Source organism: Indicator indicator, chromosome 19 (assembly GCF_027791375.1).
Source record: "Indicator indicator isolate 239-I01 chromosome 19, UM_Iind_1.1, whole genome shotgun sequence".
NCBI classification, from domain to species: domain Eukaryota; kingdom Metazoa; phylum Chordata; class Aves; order Piciformes; family Indicatoridae; genus Indicator; species Indicator indicator.
Window position 1 is genome coordinate 19,123,372 of NC_072028.1, and position 26,535 is coordinate 19,149,906.

Genomic DNA, 26,535 nt, shown 5'->3' on the forward strand with positions numbered 1-26,535 from the left:
AAGGAAAAAAGGGTATAAAGAAAAGCACAAAACATGAGGGTTTTACGTAAATATACACATCATAGTGATGCAACAAATGCTTTAAATGAGCATCCATTTTCTGTCAGCAAAATCAGTAAAAGCTTTTATCTCCTAGGCATACAGTGGTTCATAGTCTCAGGTAAGTGACTGCTGCAAATGTAGATGGAATTGCTGCCATGCTTTAGCAAAAGGGATGGCAAGCCCCTGATAATTTTAATAGTCAAAAGAACAGATTAAATAAAAACTGTAAGACACTCCTCACTTTTGCAGTGCTGATGGTCTGAAACAAGCCTGAGAAGACTTTTTTAAAGGAGTGCTCATGCAACCACACAGAAAATGACTTACACTCAGAATACTTGAGCGATCGGAAGACCTTCCGCTGAGGTGTCACACGCTTGATGTTGGGATGATCTTCCAGCGTCAGTACTCCAGCTCTCTGCTTCTCATTGATCTGAATAACTTCAAAATCACTGGGGTAGTCACTGGCTGGGTTGTTGCGAGGTACAATCCTCCAGTTCTCAATATCACTACTTTTTAGTGCACTTGAAATAAATTTACTTCTAGCTTTAGCTGTGAAGTAGCCATTAAAAGCCACGATATACTCTGGAAGAAGAGCACAACTTATCAGAAGTGATGTTTAAGTAGCTTGCTCGAACACTTACACCATAAAGGTCCAAATATTTCTTATCTTTTTTCTTTAACCAGAACAAATAATCACAATTTGAGGCTTTTGGTTGTTTTGTTGGGGTTTTTTTGTGTTTTGCTTTGTTTTGTGGTTTTTTGTTTGGTTGGTTTTGTTTTGTTTTTGTTTTTGTTTTGTTTTTTTTTATTAGGAAACCTGCAGAATTTTAAGCTGGTAAGAAACCTTGAAGAGAAGAAGAATTGTAATTATCAAGGAAAGGTGAAAAGATGAGGGGGAGCAAGGAGACAGAGGAGACAGACTTAAGGTTGCATCCATCAGTACAAACAAGGGCTTGATATGCCAACTGGGTATGCTTGTTGACATGTGATTTAAAGGCATCTAGACTATCTATGATGAACTTTAGTGCAAATTACTAGCACCAGTTATGAGGTGCAAAGAGAAGGAAGCTGGTCCAAACAGTCCAGTTCTTGGTCAGGATTAGTGATTTGTGAATGGATCTCAGCCCCAGCACACACCACCATGTTCACCACAGTAAGTCTCTGGCTAACTATGAGACACAAATGTCACTTCAGGCATCCTGCCTGTAAGCACCCAGGCACACACATAGCTTCACTCTGGGTACATTACAGGCAGGTACCCAAGGCAGTAAGTGGATGCAAGTTGTGGTGTCCTCCTGCTGTCCTTTGCCATCCCTCCAGTGGTATCTGCCTCACTTTGCCCTTCATCTGCTTCCTTCACAATTATCTTTGCCATTTTTTCACGCATGTATTAGCACTTCCGAACTCCTTCTTGGCAAACCCATAGAGATTTCTTCTCTTCACACACCTTCAAGGCCCACATTACATACAAGCCCCTCACCCATATCACTGTCTGGGTCAAAACAGCAACTAAACACACCAAAGTGACCAGACTTGCCCACCTGAGCCTTCACACTCCATATCCACTTCGAACACCCTCTTTATTTCCCTCTCTCTTCCCTCTCCTGATCTTTGAATCTTGTCTCCAGTTAAACCCAGAACCTTTGAAATAATCTGTTTCTCTTTTGGAACATCGAGAGTTTAGCAGAACTCTCTCTACAGAAGCTCTCTGAATTGCACAAACACCAGCAATCAGTAACATACACTTGAACTTCACAGGGGTAGGGTTTTTTAACTGCTTAGCTCTTTATTACCATGCTCCACGACTGTCGAAGTGAATTCCACTTTCAAAGTAAGGCGAGAACATCCAGGACACACGTGAGCCTCGTGAGAGGAATTCCCTAGTCTGGTACCAAAGTGTTTTTTGCCACAGAGTAAAATAACAACCAGAACAAGCCAGATGTTTGCAAACTTCATGGTCATAGAAGAAAATGGTTTCATTCCAGCAATTCCATATATTCAAATCACAATTTCCTTCTTCAGAAACTAGTTCATTTTTCTTTCAGTAAGCGTTGCTTTCACTGTGCTGATCAACTGGATATTCTTGAAGCTGTGTCCAAAACAAGTCGAGATTTCATGGTCTTTTGAGGTAAAGCCTTATGAGCAGGCTCATTTCTTTCTACGCTTCTTCTCCATTTTGTACTAAAGGATTCGGTCACTCAGGATGTGTTAGCTGAGTCCTGTACTCCATTTCTGATGGCAAAGTTAACTCCCCACAAGAACTAACAAAGCTGACTGCAAGCCAACCTGTAAGCCAGGGCGAAAGAGAGAAAATGATTATTCCATTTTGTGCAACTGCATAGCCTGAAAAACGTAAGAGCTAGACACCTTTGACAGTATTAGAAATAATAGGAAAGAAGTTGTTCATGTATCTCATTTAGTAATACCTCATGAACACTCAAGTCGCTTCCTTTCTTACCCACAGCAGATGTGAAACACCCAGGCATGAACCTCATAACACAACAGGCAACAACAGCAACCAAACTCTATAACCCTTTGCACAAGGAGAGTGAAGAGAACAAAAGAGACCAGTCTTGTTCAACATCTTTGTCAGTGACATGGACAGTGGCATTGAGTGCACCCTCAGCAAGTTTGCTGCTGACACCAAGCTGTGTGGTGCAGCAGACAGGCTGGAGGGAAGGGATGCCATCCAGAGGGACCTTGACAGGATGGAGAGGTAGGCACAACCTCAGGAGGTTCAACAAGACCAAGTGCAGGGTCGGGCATCTGGGTCGAGGCAATCCCAAGCACAAATCCAGGCTGGGCAGGGACTGGCTGGAGAGCAGCCCTAAGGAGAGGGACTTGGGGGTGCTGGTGGATGAGAAGCTCAACATGAGCTGTCAATGTGCACTTGCAACCCAGAAAGCCAACCAGAGCCTGGGCTGCAGCAAGAGAAGTGTGGCCAGCAGGTCAAGGGAGGTGATTCTCCCCCTCTACTCAGCTCTGGTGAGACCCCACCTGGAGTACTGCATCCAGTTCTGGAGCTCCTATTACAAGAGGGATCTGGAGGTGCTGGAAGGTGTCCAGAGAAGGACCACCAAGATGAGCAGAGGGCTGGAGCTGCTCTGTTATGACGACAGACTGAAAGAGTTGGGGCTGTTCAGTCTGGAGAAAAGAAGGCTCTGAGGTGATCTTCTTGTGGCATTCCAGTATCTGAAGGGGGCCTACAAGAAAGCTGGGGAGGGACTTTTTAGGATATCAGGTAGAGATAGGACTGGGGGGAATGGCATAAAGCTGGAAGTGGGGAGATTCAGGCTGGATGTGAGGAAGAAGTTCTTCCCCATGAGAGTGGTGAGAGCCTGGAATGGGTTGTCCAGGGAGGTGGTTGAGGCCCCATCCCTGGAGGTGTTTAAGGCCAGGCTGGATGAGGCTCTGGCCAGCCTGATGTAGTGTGAGGTGTCCCTGCCCATGGCAGGGGGGTTGGAACTGGCTGATCCTTGTGGTCCCTTCCAACCCTGACTGATTCTATGAAAATGATGTGAAAACACATCAGAAAAGTACACTGTCGAATATTAATATGACAAAAAGTGTTCCTAGACAGTTAAAAAAAAAAGCCTAGTGGCTTTTGTTTCCAGTCAGAAACGTACAGAAATCCTACTATGGCACATCATTTTACACAAGGAGAATCAGGTTCAAACTCTATTCTAAGGGTTGATAAGGATAAGAGATACTACAGGATGCAAACTTGCATTTCCTGTGCTTGAAAGAGAAAATAAGCATAAAGAAAAGTTTTTTTAAATTTTATTGCGAGGGAACATGAGTTACTACAACTTGGGCTCCTGATAAAATGAGGGCTAGGATTACAGATGCAGTAATATGAAATGAAAGCGCTGAAAGTGTTTTTCATGCAGAGGTGAAACTTGTTCCCTTGAAACCCCAAGGTACAGGAAGCACTGGAGAAAAACTGCAGTTTAAATTCCAAACATTAATTAACCAGCAATTGATAGATAAAGGGTCATTAAGCAATGAGTGAAGGGAAAAAATATCAACTGGTCCATCAGACCACATGGAGAAGCAGATTAGAACTACACATTGCTGCATGCAAGTGACCAGAGTTGAAAAGCAGAAGCTTTATGAGGAGATTCACATTGTTTAGGAGAATGATGGGCTCTGAGCACAACAGAACAAATTGACTCTGCATGTGACAGCTGTTACTTCATTTTTAAAACATTCTCAAGTATTTCTTTGTACCAGGGATTGAATTCCCCTCTATTTCTAGTTGACTGACATCACAACAGACTGTCAACTGCTTGTGATTAGTTCCCTCTTCACCCCTAAACTAGACACAGCTCCTGCACCTTGACTGCTGATCTTGGCTCAGCTCTGCCTACCTTATCACTTTGTTAGCTTACAACCCCTATAATAATAAAATAAAAAAACAACTATACAAATGAGTAAAGCAAACATTCCTGTGCCTGATAACAGATTGTATGTAAGCACGACGGTGAAACATGACAGAAACTAAGAGCAAAGGAACTGCAGGCTCACAACTTTATTCCTTTACTGTGAGGAACCGGACAGAAACCCAAACCTGCCAATTTGTCCACCCCCTAAACCAGCTACACCTAGAGTTACTGCCTGTTTTTTTTTTCTGAAGCGACGATACCCCAGCCCGAGCGGTGAGAACTCCGCAGAGATCTCCGGCTCACAGAGGCTCAGAGGGCAGCCGCCTCCGAGGCTTCGGGCACTGGGCAGCCGAGGAACCACCTCGCTCCGAGACCTCTGCCCATGCCAAGGGAGGGAAAATTCGGGTAAACTCACCCATTCTGTGCCCCTTACCGCAGGCCATTAGTGGCCCCAACGCCGGGAGAGACTGAGAGAGAGAGAGACAGCCAGCCGGAGAGCAGCGAAAGCTGCGCGCAGCAGCCGCCCGGTGCAGAGCGAACACCGGGAACGGCGACCGGATCCTGCAGGCCTGCGTACTGCCCACCCCGCTCCTCGCTCCCCCAAGGCTTGACAGGACAGCGCTGACCCCGGCCCGCTCACAGCAGCGGCGGAGGCAGAAGCCGCAGCACCGGCGCCCACCCAGCTCTCCTCCCTCGCTCCCCCACCCGCCGAGCTCACCGTGCCGCCGCCGGGCCTGCCGCCGCCATTTTGTGCGGTGTTTACCACCGCGCTCTCGCGAGAGCCCCATGGCGGCCGGGGGCGGGCGCATGCGCACAGCGCGGAGGGGAAGGCGGCGGGGGCAATAAATCCAAGCATCAGTTCATTCCTGCATCGCCCAGTAAATACGACAGAATCCCAGCATGTAGGAGCTGCAAGGGACCAGTGGAGATCGTCCAGTCCAACCCCCGCTTCTAAAGCAAGGTCACCCAGGATCACAGTATCCAGAGATACAGAATCTCTCCAGAGAAGGAGAGTCCACAAGACACAGGAGCAGTGTATGATACCAGATGACTTCTCGGAATTACATATGAATAGACATTTATTTATATAAACAAAATTATTAAAAACGGAATCAAAACTTCAATATTGGAGTTGGGGTTTTATTTTTATTATCAGTATTTTTAAATCAAGATATTTAATTTTTTTTTCTTTGGCTAGTGTGTTTTTGCATGCTTTAATCAATTCTCCACCCACATTTCAGATTGCTGAAGCAATATTTAGTAAGTATTATCAAGATCATTCACACCTGGGAGTAAGACAGCATACAAACTTCTCTCTTACAGCTCTGTAACATAACAACCCCCCAAGTCACCAGTACCTTGCCATATACATTAAAGTTGAGAAGTTCCTTAAATAACATCATTCAAAAGTAACGATATTTACACTTAATGTACAAACATCTACCCTTTGGAGACAGAAAAGTTATGAAAAAAAATATTCGAGAAACAACACAGTTGACTGGGATTGTCTTTTTGAACAGCATGACTTCTGACCCATTTCTGACAGATCTGGAGAATTCTCAAATTCTGTCAGCTTTGCAGGTTGACATCACACAGCACCATGCAAGAGATAATATTCACTGTCTGAAATGGACTTCTGCCCAATTACCATGAAGAGAATGTGAACAGAGATTAAACTCCACATAATCAAGTCTTTGTTGTGGAGGAAAACAGAGGAGGAGCTATTTGTTTAATACAGAGACCAGAGAGGACACAGACTTCTGATGTCTAGGTTACACATGGCTTGTTTAGCGAGGTATGGTTAAGTCCCCCAAGGTCCACTACACATTTTTGCAGCACTCTGGTCAGAATATAGTACTGAATACGCAGGACATCTGGATATTCCTGTTTCTCTTCACATTTAAGATTCCTTGAATATGTATCTGCAAAAATACATTGCAAACCATGCCCAGATGCGTTCAGGTATGCACTCACCCAGCATGAACTGTGGAGAGGCACAGGGAGACAAAAGAAAAAGGGACAGATTAAGACATGTTCTGTTAAAGTAAATAAACAGTTTCTCAAATTATCACTAAAGCAAGGCAAAACCTTCTTGAACATCAGCAACTAAACCTTTAATTCAAACCCCTGGAAGTAAACATTTACCAATTTTGGAAGTAGTGCCCACAGCTGGTTAAGTTCTGCAAACAAATCCTGGAGCAGTTGGTTCAAATTCACAACAGCAGTCCTGTACACTTCCTGTAATTGCCACATCCTGAATCCTTCCTACCCCTTATTTCTTTTGGATCAATCCCCATGTCTTCAATTCCTTCTATTAAACCTAATGCTATAGAAAGCCACTAGGGAGGACACATGAGATGTGACCAACATTCATAGAATTACTTTGGAGCTTACAGTCTGCCCCTGAAAATGAAAACCTAACATACAAAGGACCTGCTTCCACACATTTTAGAATAAAAATAGGCACTTTTCCTGTGCTCTTATTCCATCCTCCCTGCCCATTCTCTTCCAAGACTGAAATACCTACTTCTATTCACAGCAGGCAGTGAAATGCTCACCCAGTCGGCAATACCCTAGGCAAAATACTCTGTGCTTTTGAAATAACTCTCTGATTTTGAATAAAAGGTTGTCCCTTTCCCATTTTTCCTGCACATTTTGAGATCGGTTTCCCTCTCATTGTAAAAATAAATAGACCCAAGCATAATTATCTAAGGCAGAATTAGTGAAGAAATACAGCTCAATGCCTTTAAGTCCTAAAATAATATATATATGGCAGTTTAGAAGCATAGTTTTCATTCTAAGAAAGTAAACAGCTTATTTACTTCTATTGACAAACGTGAAACAGTTTAATGAATCCTATTACCTTTATTGCATGCTTCCAGTACCCAGTAGTCCTTATGGATAACCCAAGAGTAGAAATTGCATGACTTGCATATTCTTCAGCAGAAGGAAAAAAGAAAGATCTCTCTGATGCAACATTGCTGCATGCTACCATTTTTGTAGCAATGACAAAAGGGGTTAAGCTCTGAACAAAAATTCCTTTGGAGGCATACTCATAATGTAGTGCTCTACTGAAATAGTCCAGGTAGGTCTAGAAAGACAAAAGCAGAGAGAGACATTTATTTTTTTTTAAATAAAAGAGTTTTATGGCAGACTTTTATTAGAGTTATAGAAAAGTGGTAGCATGTTTTATACATCACCTTAAAATAACCCCACTATTTTGAATAAATAGTATAAAAATTTCACATTTCTAAAGCATTACAAACACTTCTATTTGTTATTTCTTTGCTAAAGACCTGTAACTTACAGGATGAAGTGACTGCCTAACCCTCTGATGTGGATTTAACAAATAATCTAACAATTTCTGCTTAAAAACTATACAGAAATATTTATTTCATCTGAAACAAACACTGTGCTTAGTTCAGGAGCATTATAGGGGACAGTCCAAGCTAACTATGCTTACTGCTCTCAAAAGGACAAAAGGAAGACCCTGCATTTACAGCTGAATTTGCTGCTCAACTGTCCTTTCCCTGAAGGTTAATTACTTCCTGCAACTCCCTTGTGCAAAATTAAACATGCATTTGTTTAGGTGTATTTGTATTACCTCCTTTAATTAATCTTATTTTTATGTAACAACATTAAAAAAGCACAAAGTGATAACTGGGATTGCTGGAATTAAACAGATAGGAAAATGAGCCAGGCTCAGTCTTAGCAAGGCAGCAACACTGGTGCCATGCTGAGGCTACTGTAGTGCCACACAGCCAGTTGCCCCTGAAAAAGAGCATATCAGACTCAGCTTGTGAGTGGGCAAGTTTCTGCTCCCAAATGGCCTCACAAAGAGCTCCATTCCCAGCAGGCTGTTGGGAAAGCATCTTCTACAAATGCTCTTCCACCTGCCTTAGGAGAACAAACCATTAAAGCACAAAGAGGCTTGGGATGCTACAGCAGCTTGTTCCCACTTCTGTGCCAGCGTAACTGCACAGAGGCCAGGCTTTGAACTCCATTGCTGATGTAGGATTTGGATTAATGATTGCAGTTAAAGGAAGAAACTCTAGTACACTTGGTTTTGTTCTGCTCTTTTTCATTCAGGTCTTTTAATTGAGTTCCAAATGCAGGTCTATGTATGTTTAGCATAACCAAGGTGGGAGACAGTCTGCAACAGGAATCTTAAGCCAGTTTCTTCATTAAAGAAAACCTAAAAGGAGTTTTACACCCCATGCTAACAAGAGGTGCTTTTGCTCCAGGCAAAAGAAGTACCTGCAAGAGCTATGCCAGAAGCAAAGTTGTGCAGGAATTAGGCTGCAGCAGAGGGCAGCCACTGACAGCTGAGAGGAATTAACCACACCTCTTTAGACACTGGATCTTGGTGAGATCCTTCTACAACCTCAGCTGCTTTTGTGGATTCAGCAGCAAGACATCCTATGTACATTCACATCCCCACATGCACTCATACTTTCAGCATCACCCAGCTGCCCCATCCTATTCATTTTTGACTGGATCTCCTCATGAAAAATAATTATAGGGGGAAGTTCTCACTTCTCCCCAAATACTGTACAGATAATAGTGTAAAGAAGCCATCTGCCCCTTGGTGTTAGGTGAGGCAGGGCCTTCATTTGGTGACAGCCCTTGTCACAGCAGTGGCTTGAGCATGAATGTAGCCCATCTTGCTACCAAATATGAGTGTGAGAGGAGCTCAGCTGTTGAAGAGATGAAATTCTTGACCCCTTCAATGTGTCACAGAACTGCCACATTGCTTTGCACACCACTCTCCCAAAAAAAAGCAACATTCTTCCTGCCACAGTTCACACAATCCAAATAGTGCTGACTGTGGTTCCAAGCCTGGCATCGGTGAGGGTCAAGAGTTTACTGTACATTACATGTGACACTCACCTCTGATACTTGAGCTAATCCCTAGAAAACTTTCAAGCACATTTTGTTATCCTTGCTGAATGTCTTTGCAACTAACCAGCATTTACTGCATCTGCTTTTCTGCACATGCCATTAAACCTTACGCTGCGACTTACTTTAGAGGCTCCGTAGATGGTCAGCATTGGTGTTGGCTGGCAACAGGATGCAGAAGAAACATTCACAATTGCTCCTCTCTTCTTCTCTACCATGCCTGGCAGCACAATATGGGTCATCATGTTAGCAGAAACTATATTTACATTGATCATGTCCCACAGGATATCCTCAGAGAGGTTGGCAAAATAGTCCGGGTAGGGATAAAAAATTCCCACATTATTCACCAAAATGCCAATTTCTCTGTCTTTCAGTGCCTCCTTAATGGTTGAGTAAGGCTCACTCCCCTTGCTGAAGTCAGCTACTATGATATCTGTTTCCACGTTATAGGTTTCAGATATGCTTCTAGAGACAGCCTCCAGCTTCTCTTTGTTTCGGCTGATTAAGATGATGTTAATCCCACGCTTTGCCAGTTCTTCAGCATATGCCTTCCCAATGCCATCTGTGCCACCTGCAATAGAAATAAACAATGTGAACATCACAGCAGCCTCAGCCTTCTCTTTGGCCAGTTCTTTTCATTATAGCTTTAGTCTCTTCTCTGAAGATCACTGTTGCAAAATCACAACAATAAAGACAACATTGCCATAGAATCATAGAACCACTTAGGAAGAGACCTTTAAGATCATTGAGTCCAACCCAGCACTGCCAGGTCACCACTAAACCACGTCCCTCAGCACCACATTTCAATCCCCCCAGCGATGGGGACTCCACCACTGCCTTGGGCAGCCTGTTCCAGGGCTTGGCAACCCTTTCAAGGAAGAAATTGTTCCTAATACTCAACCTAAACCTCCCCTGGCATAATTACAGGCCATTTCCTGTTGTCCTGTCACTTGCTCCTTGGGAGAAGAGACTAACCTGTACCTTGCTCCAACCTCCTTTAAGGGAGTTGTAAAGAGCCAGAAGGTCTCCTCTCAGCCTCCTTTTCTCCAGGCCAAACCACCCCAGTTCCCTCATCTGCTCCTCACCAGACCTGTTCTGCAGGCCCTCCACCAGCTTTGTTGCCTTTCTCTGGACACACTCCATCACCTCAATGTCCTTCTTGGAGTGAAGGGTCCAAAACTGAACACAGTACTTAAGGTATGGCCTTACCCCTACCAAATACAGGGGAATGACCCCTGCCCTAGTCCTGTTGGCCACACTACTGCTGGACCAGGATGCTGTTGGCCTTCTTGACTACCTTGGCACACACTGGCTCATGTTCAGCCAGCTACCGACCAAGACCTCCACGTCCTTTTCTGCCAGTTTCCAGCCACTTTGCCCCAAGCCTGGAGCATGTATGGGGTTGTTGTGATCCAAGTTTAAGATCCTTCACTTGGCCTTGTTGAACCTCATCCCACTGGCCTGGGCCCATTGATGAAGCCTGTCCAGATTAACTCCCTACCCTCCAGCAGATCAACACTCCCACCCAACTTGGTGTCAGTCTGCAAACTTACTGAGGGTGCCCTCATGACTGATAAAGATATTAAAGAGAATTGCCCCCAGTTCTGAGCCCTGGGGAACCCCACTTGTGACTGGCCCCCAGAGGTATATGACTTAAACCTTGTTAAGAACTTAAGCACATATGAAAAGCCCATAGCAAAAATCAGATCTGAATTGCTCTGTCATTCTTTCCCAGCCCTCAGTCACCACACCAAGCTTGCCCATCTCCTGACAAATTGAATTTTGTAAGGCACTCAACAACTGTTACAGCTGACAGAACCACAAGTGTTGGAAGGAACCTCTGGCAATACAGTCCAACTCCTGTACCACAGCAGGTTCACCTAGAGCAGGTTGCACAGGATGGCATCCAGGCAGGCTTTGAATAACTCCAGAGGTGGAGACTCTACCAGCTCTCTGGGCAGCCTCTTCCAGTACCACGGTAACCTCAGTGTAAAGAAGTTCCTGCTCATATTTACACGGAAGTTTCTATGCTTACACTTATACCCATTACCTCTTGTCCTGTCACTGGGCACCACTGAAAAAAAACTGGTCCCATCCTCCTGACACCCACCCTTTAAGTATTGAGCAGCACTGATGAGATCCCCTGTCAGCCTTCTCTTCTCCAGGCTAAACAGCCTCAAGACCCTCAGCCTTTCTTCCTAAGACAGATGTTTCAGTCCCCTCATCATCTTTGTAGCCCTCTGCTGTACCCTCTCCAGCAGTTCCCCATCCAGCCCAGAAGTGGACTCAGTATTCTAAAGGCCTCACGAGGGAAGAGTTCAGGGGGAGAAGAACCTCACTCAACCTGCTTGCCATGCTCTTCTTGACGCAGGATACCATTAGCCTCTCGACTCAGAGAGATTATCTTGCAAGCTGAGATTACACAGGCCGTAGCTTGTGACACAAAGCTGACCCAGCGATGCGAGCTAGCAAGTTTGACAGCACTGGCACAGAACGTTGTACAAACACAAACAAATCCTCTGCTTCAGTCTCTTACCAGTGACCACAGCCCATTTTCCATACCGCTTGACAAGATCAATCTTGCCGCCCAGCCTGGGAATGACATGCAGCCTGAGCATGCCATAGGTGTTGAACGCAAGGGACACACACTTTCTGACCGTGTACCAAGCTCCAACTATAGCCAGGGCCTCGATGTAAAAGTTGCAGGAGCGACTGATCTCTCTGTACAAGAGGTGGAAACGATCCACCGCAGCCATGGTGATCGCAAGCCTGGAAGAGAAAGAGACACAGACAATTACAATCACTTCCTGCACCTTGTAATTAGGATGGATAACCTCTGAGGTTCAGCATGTTACAGTCTGAACACCATATTGAAGAAGATCCAGAAGTCAGCCAGCTAAAGTTTGGGTATCACCCACCATGAACCTCACTAGTTTAGCTACTCTGTAGCCCTGAGTAGGCCTGAGCTACTAATCAGTTACACTGCAATGACTCTAACTGATGATACTGCAAATACAACAATTCAAGTCCAAGCAGACAAGGGAAGCTCAACATGTAAAAACTATTTTTTGAAGGCAAAGATTCACCTACAAAAGAGTCAAAGATTCTTAACAGGAGAAAGCTGAAAGCACACAGGAAACACCACACTCTTCCAAGCACTGAAAGCTACATGAGAGACAATGCCAGCCCAGAGACAGAATCATAGAATTGTTTCAGTTGGAAAAGACCTCTAAGATCACTGAGATCAATCATGAACCAGTAGTATGCATGGCCCAGTCTAGACTTTCTACCCACTTCACCATGCCCCGAAGTTTCTGTGTAGAAAGATGAGGAGCCAGGGATAGAGATGTGAGCAGCACAATGTACTGTGGCCTGGGAAATGGCAAAATTGCTATGATTGCAAAAGCCCTTTAAGATCATTGAGTCCAACCGTCAACCCAACACGACCATGGCCATTGAACCGTGTCCTGAAAGTGCTATGTCCACATGTTTCTTGAATACCTCCAGGGATGTGACTCCACTACCTCCCGGGACACCCTATTCCAATGGCTGACCAGAAGCATAATTTGAGTCCTTAGCACCATCACAAAACCCCTTCCCAGCAAATGCACCTCGTCCACCATGTCCTTATGGTCTAAACCTCCCCAAACCACGGGGCAGCGCCGTGCATCAACATCACATCGCACAGCGGCACTCGGTAGAAATCTTGCTGTGCCTCACATGGTTTTCAATAGAGAATATTTCTTTAAAACAAGCACAAGACCCAACCACCGCCCTGCCACCGGGACTGGCAGTTTACCGCCGCTGGCTTCAAGGCCCGTACCCCTCGCCTACCGAGGCCAAACGCACTCGCGGCCGTAGGCCTCATCTCTCCGCGGAGGGTTTAACCAGCTCCGGCCATACCCTCACCGACCAGCCAAAACGACCACCAAGCCCGGCTCGCCGGCTCGCCCACGCCCGGCCCTGGTAGACCCAGCCAGGCCTTCCCTGGCCGCAGCAGGCTGTAACGGAGGGCAACCAGCCCCGCAGCTGCAGCCCGCGGGGAAGACAGCGCAGAGAGCCGCCCCGAAGGGTCATTACCCGCCGGCACTCCTCACCCGCCTCCTCAGGGCCCCTTACCCCGCGCACTGCCTTACCCACGGCCGCGGGGCCGGGCAGGGCCCTCCGCCGCTGCCGCTGCGCTGCCCGTAGGCACCAACCGCCTCCTGCGCGGGGCCGCCGGGAGCGGCCGCAGCGCCTTGTGGGGCCGCGCGCGGCGTTACCATGGCGACGACAGCGGCGGTTGGGGCGGTTGAGCCGGGTCCCGGGGTCCGTCTCCCTCCGTCCTCTCCGTCGCGGTTCTCGGTTCCTGCTGGCTGGGAGGTACCGCGGCGAGGCCCGGAGCGGCCGCCGACCCGGTGGGCTGGGGCCTGGGTCCGAACGTCGGGTCCAGCCCGGCCATTGGGACGGGTAAAGGAAGCTGGAGGTTTAACGAGAGATGGAGCAGTGCGCTCTAGGACTCGAGGCTTGTCTGGAGAGCACCCGGGTACAGCAGCGAAAAGTGCAGCAGGGAGACAGCACAGCATCTGCAGTCCGTGTCAGGAGGCTGAAGCTCCTCTCGTGAGCCCACCCGGCTTGCAGTAGGACAGGCAATAGCAGGCTCAGGCTCCGAGGAGCACCAACGTTGCTCGACAGCGTTGAAGGGGAAAAAGTGACCTGTTGTGGTTTTGGGAGGCTTCTCTGTCCTGGTTCTCACTGCTCTGAATGAGATCCATGATGGGTCTCAATTTAAGATAAACTCTCCCAGCCTTTTGGTATCTTCCCAGTGACTAGCCCCAAGCTGACAGTTCCATGCAGGCTTCAGAATTTACTTACAGTCTTCTTATTTATAACAGGTTCTCCTACTAAACCTTTAGACGTGTTGTCTGGAAAAGCTGGATTGTAAATCAAATAGTGACCTGACTGATGTTTATCTGAGTCATACCTCAAAATGCAATCACAAGGTGGAGGCTTTAACAAAGGCCTTGGAGAGGAGGTTACTGAGCAAGAGGTGTCAGATGACTCTCTGGATGGCACCACAAACGAAGCTACCCCAACAGAAAATGAAGGCAGTTCTGGCAACACAGGTGAGCCCTTTCAGCTAGGGCTTATTTGGAGAACTTTAGTGAACATAAAGCCTAGACATCAAGCCTGTCATTCCTTACCTGGATGGAGTATGAATTCATTCTTTCTCCCAGCAAAGTCACAGAACTTCTTAACCATAGTTGAGGCTTACTCAGCTGTGCCTTTTCTTTACCATTCTTGCTGTTTCTTTATGTTTCTCCTTGCTGGAGGGATACCTTTTCCTGTTTTGCAATCCTACAGCTAGCCTGTCCTCTAAATGTTTTAATTATAGTCATATATAAATGACCTGGTCCAATCAACTTGTTTGCACTGTCTCTTTTTAAGTGTACCAATGACAAGATGCAGAGCAAGAACCTGAAGAGAAGAGCATTGAAAATGCAGTTAATCAAAGGCAGTCTAAAGACAGTGTGAATGAGTACAGCACCACCTTCCAAAGAGTGCAAAAGGGTGCATTTGTAGAAGAGCTAGGCTAACAAAAGGTGCTTGAGATGATTCAGATCCACCATCTCTTTACGTGGAAAATTATCAGTCCTGTTAAACTCAAATTACTGTTAATTAAATATATTATATAGTAGATGCCTAAGACCATAAGAACGTTGGTGCAAGTACTTTATTTTCACTGTACAATACAATAATATTTAGACTAGAGGGTACTAGCTGACTTCTAAAAAAATAAATATGCAGATTTCAGTTTTGTTTTGCTGCTACTTATTTTACTACTTTGCCTTCTAAAAAACCCTAAGTTTCCTATCATTAAAAATGTCATCAAAAATCTTGGTTAGAACAGTTCTTGAAATTCATAGTCAAGTGCTCTTCAGTATTTCTCTGAGGTATTTAGCAATAAGATACTCTTTCCCCACCCATGCTGTTAAACTGCAACTTGTTTGCTTACTTTAAGATGTTAAAACTCAAGAGAAAACTACCAGCTGCATGTCCAGAGCAGATCAACAGAGTGAACAAAAATCAGATGGTGATGACAAATCAATAACTAGCTCACTCAGCCAAAAGACAGAAGAAAAGAGGGGCTGTGTAAGGTAACATATTGTTTGTGGTTGGTTTTTATCTTGGCATCACTGAAGTCATTGGAGTTTTGCTATTCTACATGTTAACCTTGATTCAGGAGAACAAGTCTGAAGATGAAAGTACTGCTTCCTTCAAACAGGTAGACATGGAAAGCCACCCTAAAAAATTGAGTGCTTTTTATTTGGAGCTGTAGCTTTCTCTCTTGCAAAAAGAACTATTAATTGTGTTGCATGGAAATGCATCATCACTTTCTACAACTACCTGAAGGGAGGTTGGAGCAAGGAGGGGGCCAGCCTCGCCTCTTTGGTGCCAAGCAACAGGACTAGAGGAAATGTGCCAGGGGAGGTTCAGGCTGGATGCTAGGAAATATTTCTTCACAGAGAAGGTCATAAAACATTGGAATGGTCTGCCCAGGGCAGTGGTGGAGTTGCCATCCCTGGAGGCCTGTAAGCAGCCTGTGGACCCTGGTGCTTAGGGATATAGTTTAGGATTGACCCTAAACTGGGTTGGGGGTTGGACTGGATGATCTTTGAGGTCTCTTGCAACTGGATGTTTTCTGTGTTTTTTTTTTTTTTTTTAATTCTTCTTCATGTTATGGTTTTAGAATGACAAAAAAGGTTCTGCGAGACATCTGTAAAGAGCAGAAATTATACTGGACCCCCTATTTAAATGATACACTTTACTTGCATTATAAAGGTAAGATGTGGACATGACTGTTGAGATTTACCATTCTAAGCAGCCCTTTAGAGACTCTAGTTTGTGGCTCACTGAAGCAACTAATAGCTAATTTAAAAGAATTAGGTACTTTATTAGATTAGAAACATCATTTAGTTTTGTATAATAATGAAATTGTGAAACAAAATGAGTCAGTATGAAGGTAGGAGAGTGAACTGTTAAAGATCTAATTCCGTTTGTGAAGTCATTCAAAGTATTAACAGGAATCAAAGGACACTTTTCCCCCCTCTCCCCAAAGAGTACCCTCTGAGAAACGTCTTTAAATAGTGGTCTGGGTTGTGCTCAGAGGAAAAGAGATGTGTTGCTTCTTATATATGTTTGCATAAAGAATTTGCTTTCCACTTTGGGGACTTTTTTACTGCCAAATAAAAATGGTCAGGAAGAAAATGAACAGCAAACGCTTGCTGCATGTTCTCAAATACTATTGAATGGAAAAGAAATTGCTAGAAAGAATGTGGATTATCCTCTTGTGATCTCCATGCATGATACAGTGAGCTGGTTCAAGTTGGTATAAGAATTGTTTTCCCCCCTTCTACATTTGGCCCTGGTTTTGCTCTTTTCACTTGAGAACCTAAAGGACTGCATGAAACACAGACCAGTGTTCTCACAAACTGGTTGGGTGGTGCTGGTTTAATGACATTTACTCTTCCAAAGAATTTTTTTCCCCAGGCATTGCAATTTCCTTTTGGAACACCTTTCACTGCAGGATTTGGCCGTCTGGAGAACCTTGAGGAGTACACTGGCTTGAAGTGTTTGTGGCTCCAGTGCAATGGCCTCAGCAAAATCGAGAATTTGGAGGCGCTGACAGAGCTGCGTTGCCTCTACCTGCAACTCAATTTAATTAACAAGATTGAAAACCTGGAGCCCTTACAGAAACTGGTTTCCCTCAACATCAGTAACAACTGCATAAAGACCATTGAGAACCTCTGTAAGTTGTGGCCAAGAGAGCCAATGGGATCCTCGGGTGCATCAAGAAAAATGTGTCCAGTAGGTCTAGGGAGGTTCTTCTCTTCCTCTGCTCTGCCCTGGTGAGACCACACCTGGAATACTGTGTCCAGTTTTGGGCTCTCCGGTTCAAGAGAGACAGAGACCTGTTGGAGGGAGTCCAATGGAGAGCCACAAGGATGATTAGGGAACTTGAGCACCTCCCCTATGAAGAGAGACTGAGAGACCTGGGGCTGTTTAGCCTGGGGAATAGAAGGCTGAGAGGGGACCTGATCAATGTCTATAAATATCTGAGGGGTGGGTGTCAAGTGGAGGGGGCCAGGCTCTTTTCTGTGGTGTGCAATAATAAGACAAGGAACAATGGGTACAAGCTTGAACATAGAAGATTTCACCTCAACATGAGGAGAAATTTCTTTACAGTGAGGGTGACAGAGCCCTGGAGCAGGCTGCCCAGAGAGGTTGTGGAGTTTGGACACATTCAAAACCCATCTGGATGCATTCCTGTGCAGACTACCCTGGGTGATCCTGCCCTGGCAGTGGGGTCGGACCCGATGATCTCTGGAGGTCCCTGGCAACCTCTCATGTACTGTGATACTGTGAACTGTTGGTGGAATGTGTTTAAACCTATAATAAGCCCATATTCTCAAGCTATGACTAAGCTAAGCTAGTAGTGGCTCTGGTTTCAAGGGGGTTTATTGTTAAAATTTTGTATGATGTCCAACAACAAAGTCCACAAGGCTTCTGTTGAAGAGCAAAGCCTATGTGTTTTGCAATTTAAATAGAGGAGAAAACAGAAAAGACATAGCAATTACTGTGAATAGCTAGGACAATGAAGTGATTTTCTTCACTGCTTAATACCATCTCAGTACTCATCTGTGTGGCAGACAGGCTCACAATCCATTTTTCACCATCTGCTTTACAGTTAACATGTGCTTTGGCAGTTGCAGGCATGACTACCAAATCCTTTATGACCGTGAAAGGATTTTTTCCATCTTCAGCAGAAAATAACAAGATAATTCCTCTACATTATTGTTAGTGGGAGTAATGTGAAGCACAAGCTCTTGCTTTTGGGTAACTGCCTAGTTGCAAACGCTAGTTAAAACCCACCCCTATCCTGGAGCCAAACAACTGCTTTTCCTTGGGTGAAGAAAGCAGCTTTGGAGGCCAAACCAAAAAGTGCACATAGCAGAACAACAAACTTAGAATAACCTCCTAATTCAATACAAACAATTATTTTGACACCAAAGGTTTGTGAAAAGCCTTTGTGAAGCAGTGGCTCTTACCTCTCCTTTCACTGAGCTTCTCTTGTCCAACAGCTTGTCTGAAAGCCCTGGAGACTCTGCAGATCGCTCACAACAAATTACAGACGGTGGAAGACATCCAACACTTGCAAGAATGCCCAAGTATTTCTGTTCTTGATCTGTCCCACAACCACCTCAGTGATCCCAGTATCATAACCATCCTGGAGACCATGCCTAATTTGGTAAGCTGGATGTAGCTGTATCATCTAGATGGGTGAATCCCACGAAGTACTTTTGTCAGATAGTCCAGTGCACAATAGGTCCTGGTCAAAAAGAAACCATTCTTTGGTCTTTGGAGATTACCCATAACACCTAAGATGTTTTATTCATTTCTTGGGGTAGAAATGATAAGAGAAAGTACATATCCAGATTGGGATTTTCTTAAATACTTTTTTTTTTTTTTTTTTTTTTGCTTCTCAACTGCACCATTTTCCCCCCTTTCTTTCTTTAGCGCGTGCTGGATTTAATGGGAAACCAAGTGATAAAGAAAATTGCTAACTATAGAAAAACACTTACTGTCCGACTAAAGCAGCTAACATTTCTGGATGACAGACCAGTTTTCCCAAAGGATAGGTAAGAAACAGAACCAGAAAGCTTAAATGCTAATGATCACTCATCCATTTTTGTCTATGGACATGGAAGGAAAGGAAGATGGACTGGTATCATTTATCGAGGATGGGTGGCTTTGAGCATAAAAACTATGGAGCTCTACATCTAACATACCTAAAAAAAAAAAAACAAAACCATGGATTTTTTTCACAAGAGAATTATTGAACAGAACTGATTTATGCCAGGTCTGTAGAGCAGAGGCAAATCCTGATTTCAAGAGAGGCTGAAAAGGTGTCTGGGAAAGCAGAGCCACAATCAGCACTCCTGGCAGATCTCTGGTGGTGTCATCACCAGCTTTTGAGATATCTTTGCTTCTTCTGTTGCAATTCCACGTAGAAGATGAGATATACATGCATCCCTGTTGCATAAAGGGTTGTCACTGCTGTATGCTTGTTGCCCTTGCAAGCTCTTTTCAAGTTCTCTCTCATTATAAAGATGGACTTTTCTAGTTGTGTTACAGTGAGGGTTTGTGTTTTCACAAAACAGAGCCTGTGCAGAAGCCTGGGCTGTTGGAGGGCTTGAAGCTGAGAAAGCAGAAAGGGAAAAATGGGAAACCAGAGACAGAAAAAAAATCCAAGACAGCTTCAAGGCTTTAGAAGCCATCAGGCAAAAAGCAGAGGAAAAGAAAAAACAAAAGTATATGGAAGAAAGAGATTCAAGCACAAAAGGTGGAAATGAAGCTGCAACAGACATCCTGGAAGGTTTGTGGCTACTGTTGTGGAAATGTTTGTGTCTGCTTCCAGTTGAATGGTTAAAATAGGTGAATGGTTCCTCAGTGGTTCAGAAGCAGGGTGATGCAATGTTTGGGATATATTTATGAATTTTTATTTCCCATACTGAATATTTCATTGAGCTTAGATTAACCACAACAGTTTTAAGCAGTCATCACCTTTCTCACTGCTGATAAAACAACAGCAAACCACTTTCTGTCCCAGTGTTTCAAACCCTTGTGTTCCTCACTAGAACAACCAGGCAGGGCAGTGATGGTTCCAGCAGGCACTCATGGGTGGAGGCAGGCAGTTACACCTCAAGAGCAGTATTTCTCCAAGATGCAGAACAGGGCTGGCATCAATAGGTGTGTGGGCTCCAGTAAGACCCAGTGATAACCACCTCACCAGTGCCCATCCAGGCACCTCTCCACTGCTGCATTCACCAACAGTAAGAGCTTCAGCCTAGAGCCTACAAGACTGGTAATACAGTCACTAAAAGGAAGGTCTTGAATAATCTGCCTCACTTACTGCCCTTTCTGTGCCACAAATTCTCCCTTTGCACTGTTCAGGGAGGCATGTGTTTACAACCAGTAGTAGGTCCACAAGTGACCTTTCTGGAGAAGTGTGCATGTCTGAGGACAAACAGGACTGAAGCCAATCAAGAAGGCAGTACTACAGCACAGAGGAGGATTTATCTGTCAAGGAATCATAGAATGGTTAAGGTGGAAAAAGACCTTTAAGATCTTTGAGTCCAACTGTGGCCCAACTACCATCACCACTAAACTATATCCTGAAGCTCCATCCACATGCTTCTTGAACATCTCCAGGGATGGTGACTCCACCACCTCCCTGGGCAGCCTGCTCCAATGCCTCACCACTCTTTCAGGAAAGAATTTTTTCCTGATATCCAACCTAAACCTCTCCTGGCACAATTTCAGGCCATCTCCACCCTTTCTATCACCTGATAATAGGGAGAGGGGACCAACACTGACCTCACTCCAGCCTTCCCTCAGGGAGTTGTGGAGAGCAATGAAGTCTCACCTTAAGCCTTCTCTTCTCCAGACTAAACAACCCCAGCTCCCTCAGCTGCTGGTCAAATGACACTCTCCAAACCCCTCACCAGCCTCATTGCTCTTTGGACACAATCCCAGGACCTCAATGTCTGTCCTATACTGTAGCATCCAGAACTGAACCCAGTAGGTAAACTGTGGCCTCAGCAGGACTGAGTACAGGGGCACAATCACTTCCCTGCTGCTGGACACCTGTTTTTGATACAGGCCAGGATGCTGTTTGCTTTCATGGCCACATGAGCACACTGCTGGCTCCTGTTCAGCTGGCCATCAGCACTCCCAGATCCTTTTCCCCCCAGCTGCTTTCCAGTCATTCTACCCCAAGCCCGTTGTGTTGCTTGGGGTAGTTGTGACCAAAGTGCAGGAGCCAGCTCTTGGTCTCATTAAACCTCATCCCACTGACCTCAGTCAATAGATCTAACCTGTCCAGATCTCTCTGCAGTGCCTTCCTACCCTCAGTTCAGTGTCATCTGCAAACTTGGTGAGGGTGCCTCGATCCCCTCTGCCAAATCATTGGTAAAGATATTAAACAGTACTGGCCCCAACACCCAGCCCTGGGGGACACTGCTTGTGACTGGATTTAACTCCATTTACCACAACTCTTTGGGCCTGGCCATCAGCCAGTTTCTAATCTAGTAAAGAGCACACCTGATACATTTTTGAGCTTCACAGGCTCTGAAACCAAACACAGCTGACTATCAAGTAAAACTTTTCTTGAGGGTAGGTAGAAGGTAATGTGTAGTCACTTGTGAGTCTTCTCAAAGTTAGCCATAGATACCACACCATTGTTTACTAGAGTGTCTTCTCTAGATGATTTTTTTTTCTGCTGGGGAACTGTATTTGCTGCTCACAGTTGGAGCTTTTGATGTATATTTTAGGCCAAGCTATTAAGAGCATGCAGTAAAGTTTGCATATTTCAAATGGGTAATGCTAGATTAACTCAGCAGTTTTAATGAACTTGTTTCTTCTGTAGGAGCACCTGCAAATTCAGGTGACAGTGATGGAAATAGATCAGAGACTTCAAATGTCTCAGAAGAGAAAGAAACTCAAGAGACTGAGAAATTCAGAAATGAAAGATCTGAAGTGATAATGCTTCCGTCAAATAAGGGAGATAACACAGACTTCCCATCTGGAAACATTCCTGCTGGAATTCAAGAGGATGCACAAGAATCAAACTCTTACAAATGCTCCAGCTTCAACAAGATGACAGATGGTAATGTACAGTGGAGAACCCAACCAAACTGAGGGAGCAGAGGTGATGAGGCAAACTCTGTCACGGCATAGCACCACCACTGCTGGGATTCAGACCAGCTGACTCAGATAAGAACATTAGATTTCCACAGTGGCTAGCTGAAAATCAAGTAATATTGGATAAAAATATTATTTAAACAAACAAAACGTCTTAGGGCTCAACTTGCAGCTTCTGCCACATAAAGGTGGAATTCCCCTTCTCATGGAGGGGGCCCTCCCTTGTGAATTGTGTGCCCACAGAAACTGGACATCACTCCAGAGCTCCTTTTGTGCCTTCACACATGGAAGAAGGCTCTTGTAGGTTAATGGAAGACATTATTGCAGCATGCAAATACTAATTTATCCAATATAAGGGAGACCAAGAATATGATGGAAAGCCAAAATGCTGGAATCAGCTATGAATTCTGCAGCGATTGTCAGGTCCCCATCAACCTGCTCTTGCAGTGCTTGCTGTTGCAATACAGAAGGTTTTGTATTCAGTTAGTTCTCTGCTACTGACTATGGCTTATTCTCCAGATCTCCCAAGAGAGAAGGCCAGGATTCCTGAGCTGCAGGAATATGCTGACTCTGAACAGATCCAACTAGAGACACCAGGGAAACTTTATCTTGATGTATGTATTGGATTCAGGTTTTGAGAAGTTCAGATTTGGGCATCGTCTGCTCCCAAATTAATTCTTGTAAATTCTGGTTAATTAAACTGTATGGGGAAAGGAAAAGGGAGGGGAAAGGGGGGAGAAGGGGGGAAGAAGGGGGGGAAGAAGGGGGGAAGAAGGGGGGGAAGAAGGGGGGGAAGAAGGGGGGGAAGAAGGGGGGGAAGAAGGGGGGGAAGAAGGGGGGGGAGAAGGGGGGAGAAGGGGGGAGAAGGGGGGAGAAGGGGGGGAAGAAGGGGGGGAAGAAGGGGGGATCATGTAGGGTCTGAAATAAAAGCTTTAAATAAATACTAGCAGTACTGTAGGTAGCCACAGTGTATAAAAGCTTTAAATAAATACTAGCAATAGTGTAGGTAGCCACAGTGTGAAGATCTCATGCATCCAGTGCTTGCATTGCCTTGGGGTTCTGTGGCACCATGGCAAGCTCCTTTGCACAAAATCACAGAGCATAAGAGGAGCTCTTCAGCATACATGGTTTCTTATGACACACAGCAAATGTGACTATTCCAATTCTGCTCCAGAAAAAAACAAGCCCAAGTCACACACAAACACACATGGCAGTGTTCTGTGCTACTTCATTCTCCAGCTGACATTTAGTAATGGAAAGAGCCTCTCCCAACAACCTCCAGTACTTACATTATTGCAGCTTTCCCAAAGAGACTCAGTGCTGACATGGGGAATGGCTGTGAGGATGTCAGTGGTGAGAAGCTCTGGAGCAGCACTAGTGTCTGTTGATGTCCTGGAGTCAGTAGATGGCTTGTGTAGTGACATAAGGAAGGGGAAGGGAGCAGAGGAGGGTTTGTAATGTGGTGGTTATGATATCCCTCTGTCAAACAGAAACAAGCTCATGTTGCTGCACAAGCTGTGGGGGTGACTGAACATCATTCTGTGTACCTACAGTTGAAATTAAGCATAGTAGACAATAATCATAGAATGGTGAGGGTTGGAAGGGACCTCTAGGGATCATTGAGTCCAACTCCCCTCCCCTAAAGCAGGGTGACCTAGGGCAGGTCACACAGGAATGCATCCAGATGGGTTTTGAAAGTCTCCAGAGGAGGAGACTCCACAACCTCTCTGGGCAGCCAGCTCCGGGGCTCCAGCACCCTCAGAGTAAAGAACTTTCTCCTCATGCTGAGGTGAAACTTCCTGTGTTCCAACTTATACCTGTTGTTTCTTGTCCTATCACTGGGCACCACCCAAAAGATCCTGGCACCTTCATCTTGACACCTACCCATTTGATATTTATAGACATTAATAAGATCCTCTCTCAGCCTTCTCTTCTCCATGCTCAACAGCCACAGGTCTCTCAGTCTTTCTTCATAGGAGAGGTGTTCAAGTCCCCAGATCATCTCATAGCTCTCCATTGGACTGCAGCAGTTCCCTGTCTCTCTTGAACTGGAGAGTCTAAAATTGGACACAGTATTCCAGGTGTGGTCTCACAAGGGCAGAGTAGAGGAGGGTAGAACCTGCCTAGACCTGCTGGACACACTTTTCTTGATGCACCCCAGTTTTTTGCCTTCCCAGCTGCTATTGCAGAGGAGTTTTTCTTTTCCCACATGTGCTTAGGAGAGAAGACTATCATCTTGGGGAGGATGACAGCATGATATTGCTGGCTGTGGCATCTGACCCTGAAAACCATTGCTCTGAAGAAGATTCCCAATGAGCTAGAGATTTGGATTTTATAGGTTACAGTAGCTTTTTCCACTGGCTAATAATCTTCTGATTCTCTTCAGGAACTGCCTGATTTGGAAGATGTAGATAAAGATGAATTTCCCCCAGAAGAAGAAATCTTTGATCAAGAGGTAAGATTCTTGCTCATCCCAGTGAGGAACCTTCCTTAGACACATTTACAGATGTTTTGCAGCATGTGGGATAAACTAAGGTGTAAGATGCTAGTTATGCATTTATAAACTAAAATACATGTTTCAGCAGATCTTCTCTTGCCACTCATAACAAATCCAAGTAACAAAAAGATTTCCATTGTCATGCTGCCAAAATAGCAGCCCAAGTAATGCAGCAGGCAAATAAGATTAATTCCTTAGTTGCATTTAAGATTACTCTTAAAATCCATTTCACTATGCTGCAAAGCACTGAACAGATAGAACAAATTACTTGGTGCAGAATAAAATCAGACTTTTCCACACAGAGAGGCTGAAATCCCCCTGCTCTGCTGTGGGCTGGTCAGATGCAAGGCAGTCCAAGCCCACATTAGAGCTGTGCTCAAACTGATCTGCTAGGCAAAAAAACTAGAAAAAGGAAAGAAAAGAAGGAAACAACTAAGATCAAAAGCTCAGCTTTGGTTCTCATGCTGATGCTGACTCAGCCTTGCCTTGCTAATGCAGTACATGTTTATGCAAGTCCCTCTAAGATAAAACAAACTTCTCCAGTCAGTGTCAGCATGGAACTGGTTTGTTCCTTTGGTCACAGACTGATAACTGTTGCAAAAGGCCTGGGCCAACAAAGCCTACAATTAAGAGAACAAAGGAGCAGTGTGTTGGCAGCTGTCATGCTCCAAAAGATGTTCTTCACTGAAGCAGCTGAAGTCAAGTCAGGTCCTTCTGTTTGGAGATAACAGAACTGGTGCAATAGCTTGCTTTTTTTTTTTTTTTTTTTTTTTTTTACTGTCAATCATTTATGGCCAGTCCATATATGCCTGAGAAAGAGTTAAGCCAAAATCCATCCACAAAGCAGCAGAGCTATGGGTGAAGCACATCTTCTGTGGGTGTTGGGAGAACAGCACAAAGCTGACAACTCTTGTGTGGATCCAAGAGATATTTCCTCATCTGCTAGATTTTACATCTAGGGTAATACATTTTCCATTACATTTTCTACCTTCACAGCAGGAACATCACCCAAAGATTGAAATAATTTCTGAAATGACCAGTGACAGCCATTCTGTGTTAGGGGAAAACACTAGCAGCCTGTGTGAGAACTCAGAAGTAGCAGCTCCAACAGCAATCTTTTCAAGTGCATGGAAGATGCACAAAGAGCAGGAGCACCTCAGACCCCTTGTTGAAAGCTTGCTTACAGAGCCTGCTGCTTCAGGAAGGCATCTGGAGGAAACCAAAGATAAACAAGCAACCCCCCCAAAGCCTTTGATACAAGAGGTTATCACTGAGCCTGAGGATCATCTGCTCTTGTCACCAGTCTGCAATGAGCCAGATGACACAAGATTATACTGATGTAATTAATCACAGAGAAGAAAGGTGGGTGGCACATACAACCCAAGAGTAAGGATTTTTTTCATCTCCTGTTGAATGAATTTTCAATCCACTGTTAGTTAAGGATCACCTCCTCCTTTTATTGCTGTGCAAACTAATAAATGAGGAATTTAAATGTTGCTTTCTTGCTGACTTTTACTGAAATAGTTTTAAGAGTGGGGCTTTAAATTTCTTTTCCCAGTATTGAAGTCCACCAGTGAGTTTCACTTCATGCTTTGAGCAGGTCATGGGCAGCGATGGAGAAGCACAGTGCCTGGCTGTGGGTGAGGGATGTCCTCACAAAGCACAGGATGAGGAGGAAAGTGAGAGTGGATTAGATTAATCACTTTGAAAAACCAGACCAGATCTGGGGCCCAGTGCCTGGGCAGCTGCTTGTGGTCATTCTCAAAACGCAGAGCTCAGCAGTGGAACTGGTAGTTACACGTGATGTAACACTTGCTGTGATAGAAACCTCACTGCCTTCAACTGCAGGGCTGAGGGTTCCAGCCAGGCAGAGGCTGCTGTGGCCTCTAGCACCTGCTCCTCAGGGCAGGATTTTCAGTTGTGTCAGAGCCTACAATCCTCCACAGCCTGCAGGCAAGTGCCTTGTGT

At 44.9% G+C, this 26,535-nt stretch overlaps 3 protein-coding genes across 4 annotated transcripts in view; 1 reads left to right on the forward strand and 2 right to left on the reverse strand.

Moving 5' to 3' along the window:
* Positions 1-5,180, reverse strand: part of MBTPS1 (membrane bound transcription factor peptidase, site 1) — a 31,734-nt gene extending 26,554 nt beyond the window's left edge. For both annotated transcript variants that reach the window (XR_008489285.1, XM_054389473.1), the window contains exons 1-3: positions 5,146-5,180; positions 1,836-2,328; positions 367-624 (exon numbers count right to left, since the gene is read on the reverse strand). Coding sequence is in view for 1 of the 2 variants with exons in the window: in XM_054389473.1 (XP_054245448.1) it covers positions 367-624; positions 1,836-2,022 (445 nt within the window). In the remaining variant the exon portion in view is untranslated. The remainder of the gene's footprint in view (positions 1-366; positions 625-1,835; positions 2,329-5,145) is intronic.
* A 1,147-nt stretch (positions 5,181-6,327) lies between these two features.
* On the reverse strand, positions 6,328-12,082 carry HSDL1 (hydroxysteroid dehydrogenase like 1). The gene is made up of 4 exons (XM_054389474.1): positions 11,863-12,082; positions 9,452-9,897; positions 7,291-7,518; positions 6,328-6,411 (listed from the first exon to the last, which is right to left on the reverse strand). Exons 1-4 carry the CDS (start codon positions 12,080-12,082, stop codon positions 6,328-6,330), a joined length of 978 nt encoding a protein of 325 aa, XP_054245449.1.
* A 2,213-nt stretch (positions 12,083-14,295) lies between these two features.
* Positions 14,296-26,266, forward strand: DNAAF1 (dynein axonemal assembly factor 1). The gene is made up of 13 exons (XM_054389654.1): positions 14,296-14,431; positions 14,775-14,876; positions 15,328-15,463; positions 16,057-16,148; positions 16,894-17,115; positions 18,449-18,615; positions 18,885-19,006; positions 19,529-19,743; positions 21,796-22,035; positions 22,590-22,684; positions 24,457-24,525; positions 25,564-25,893; positions 26,168-26,266. The coding sequence occupies exons 1-13, from the start codon at positions 14,296-14,298 to the stop codon at positions 26,264-26,266; spliced, it is 2,025 nt and encodes a 674-aa protein (XP_054245629.1).
* Positions 26,267-26,535: the final 269 nt, after the last annotated feature.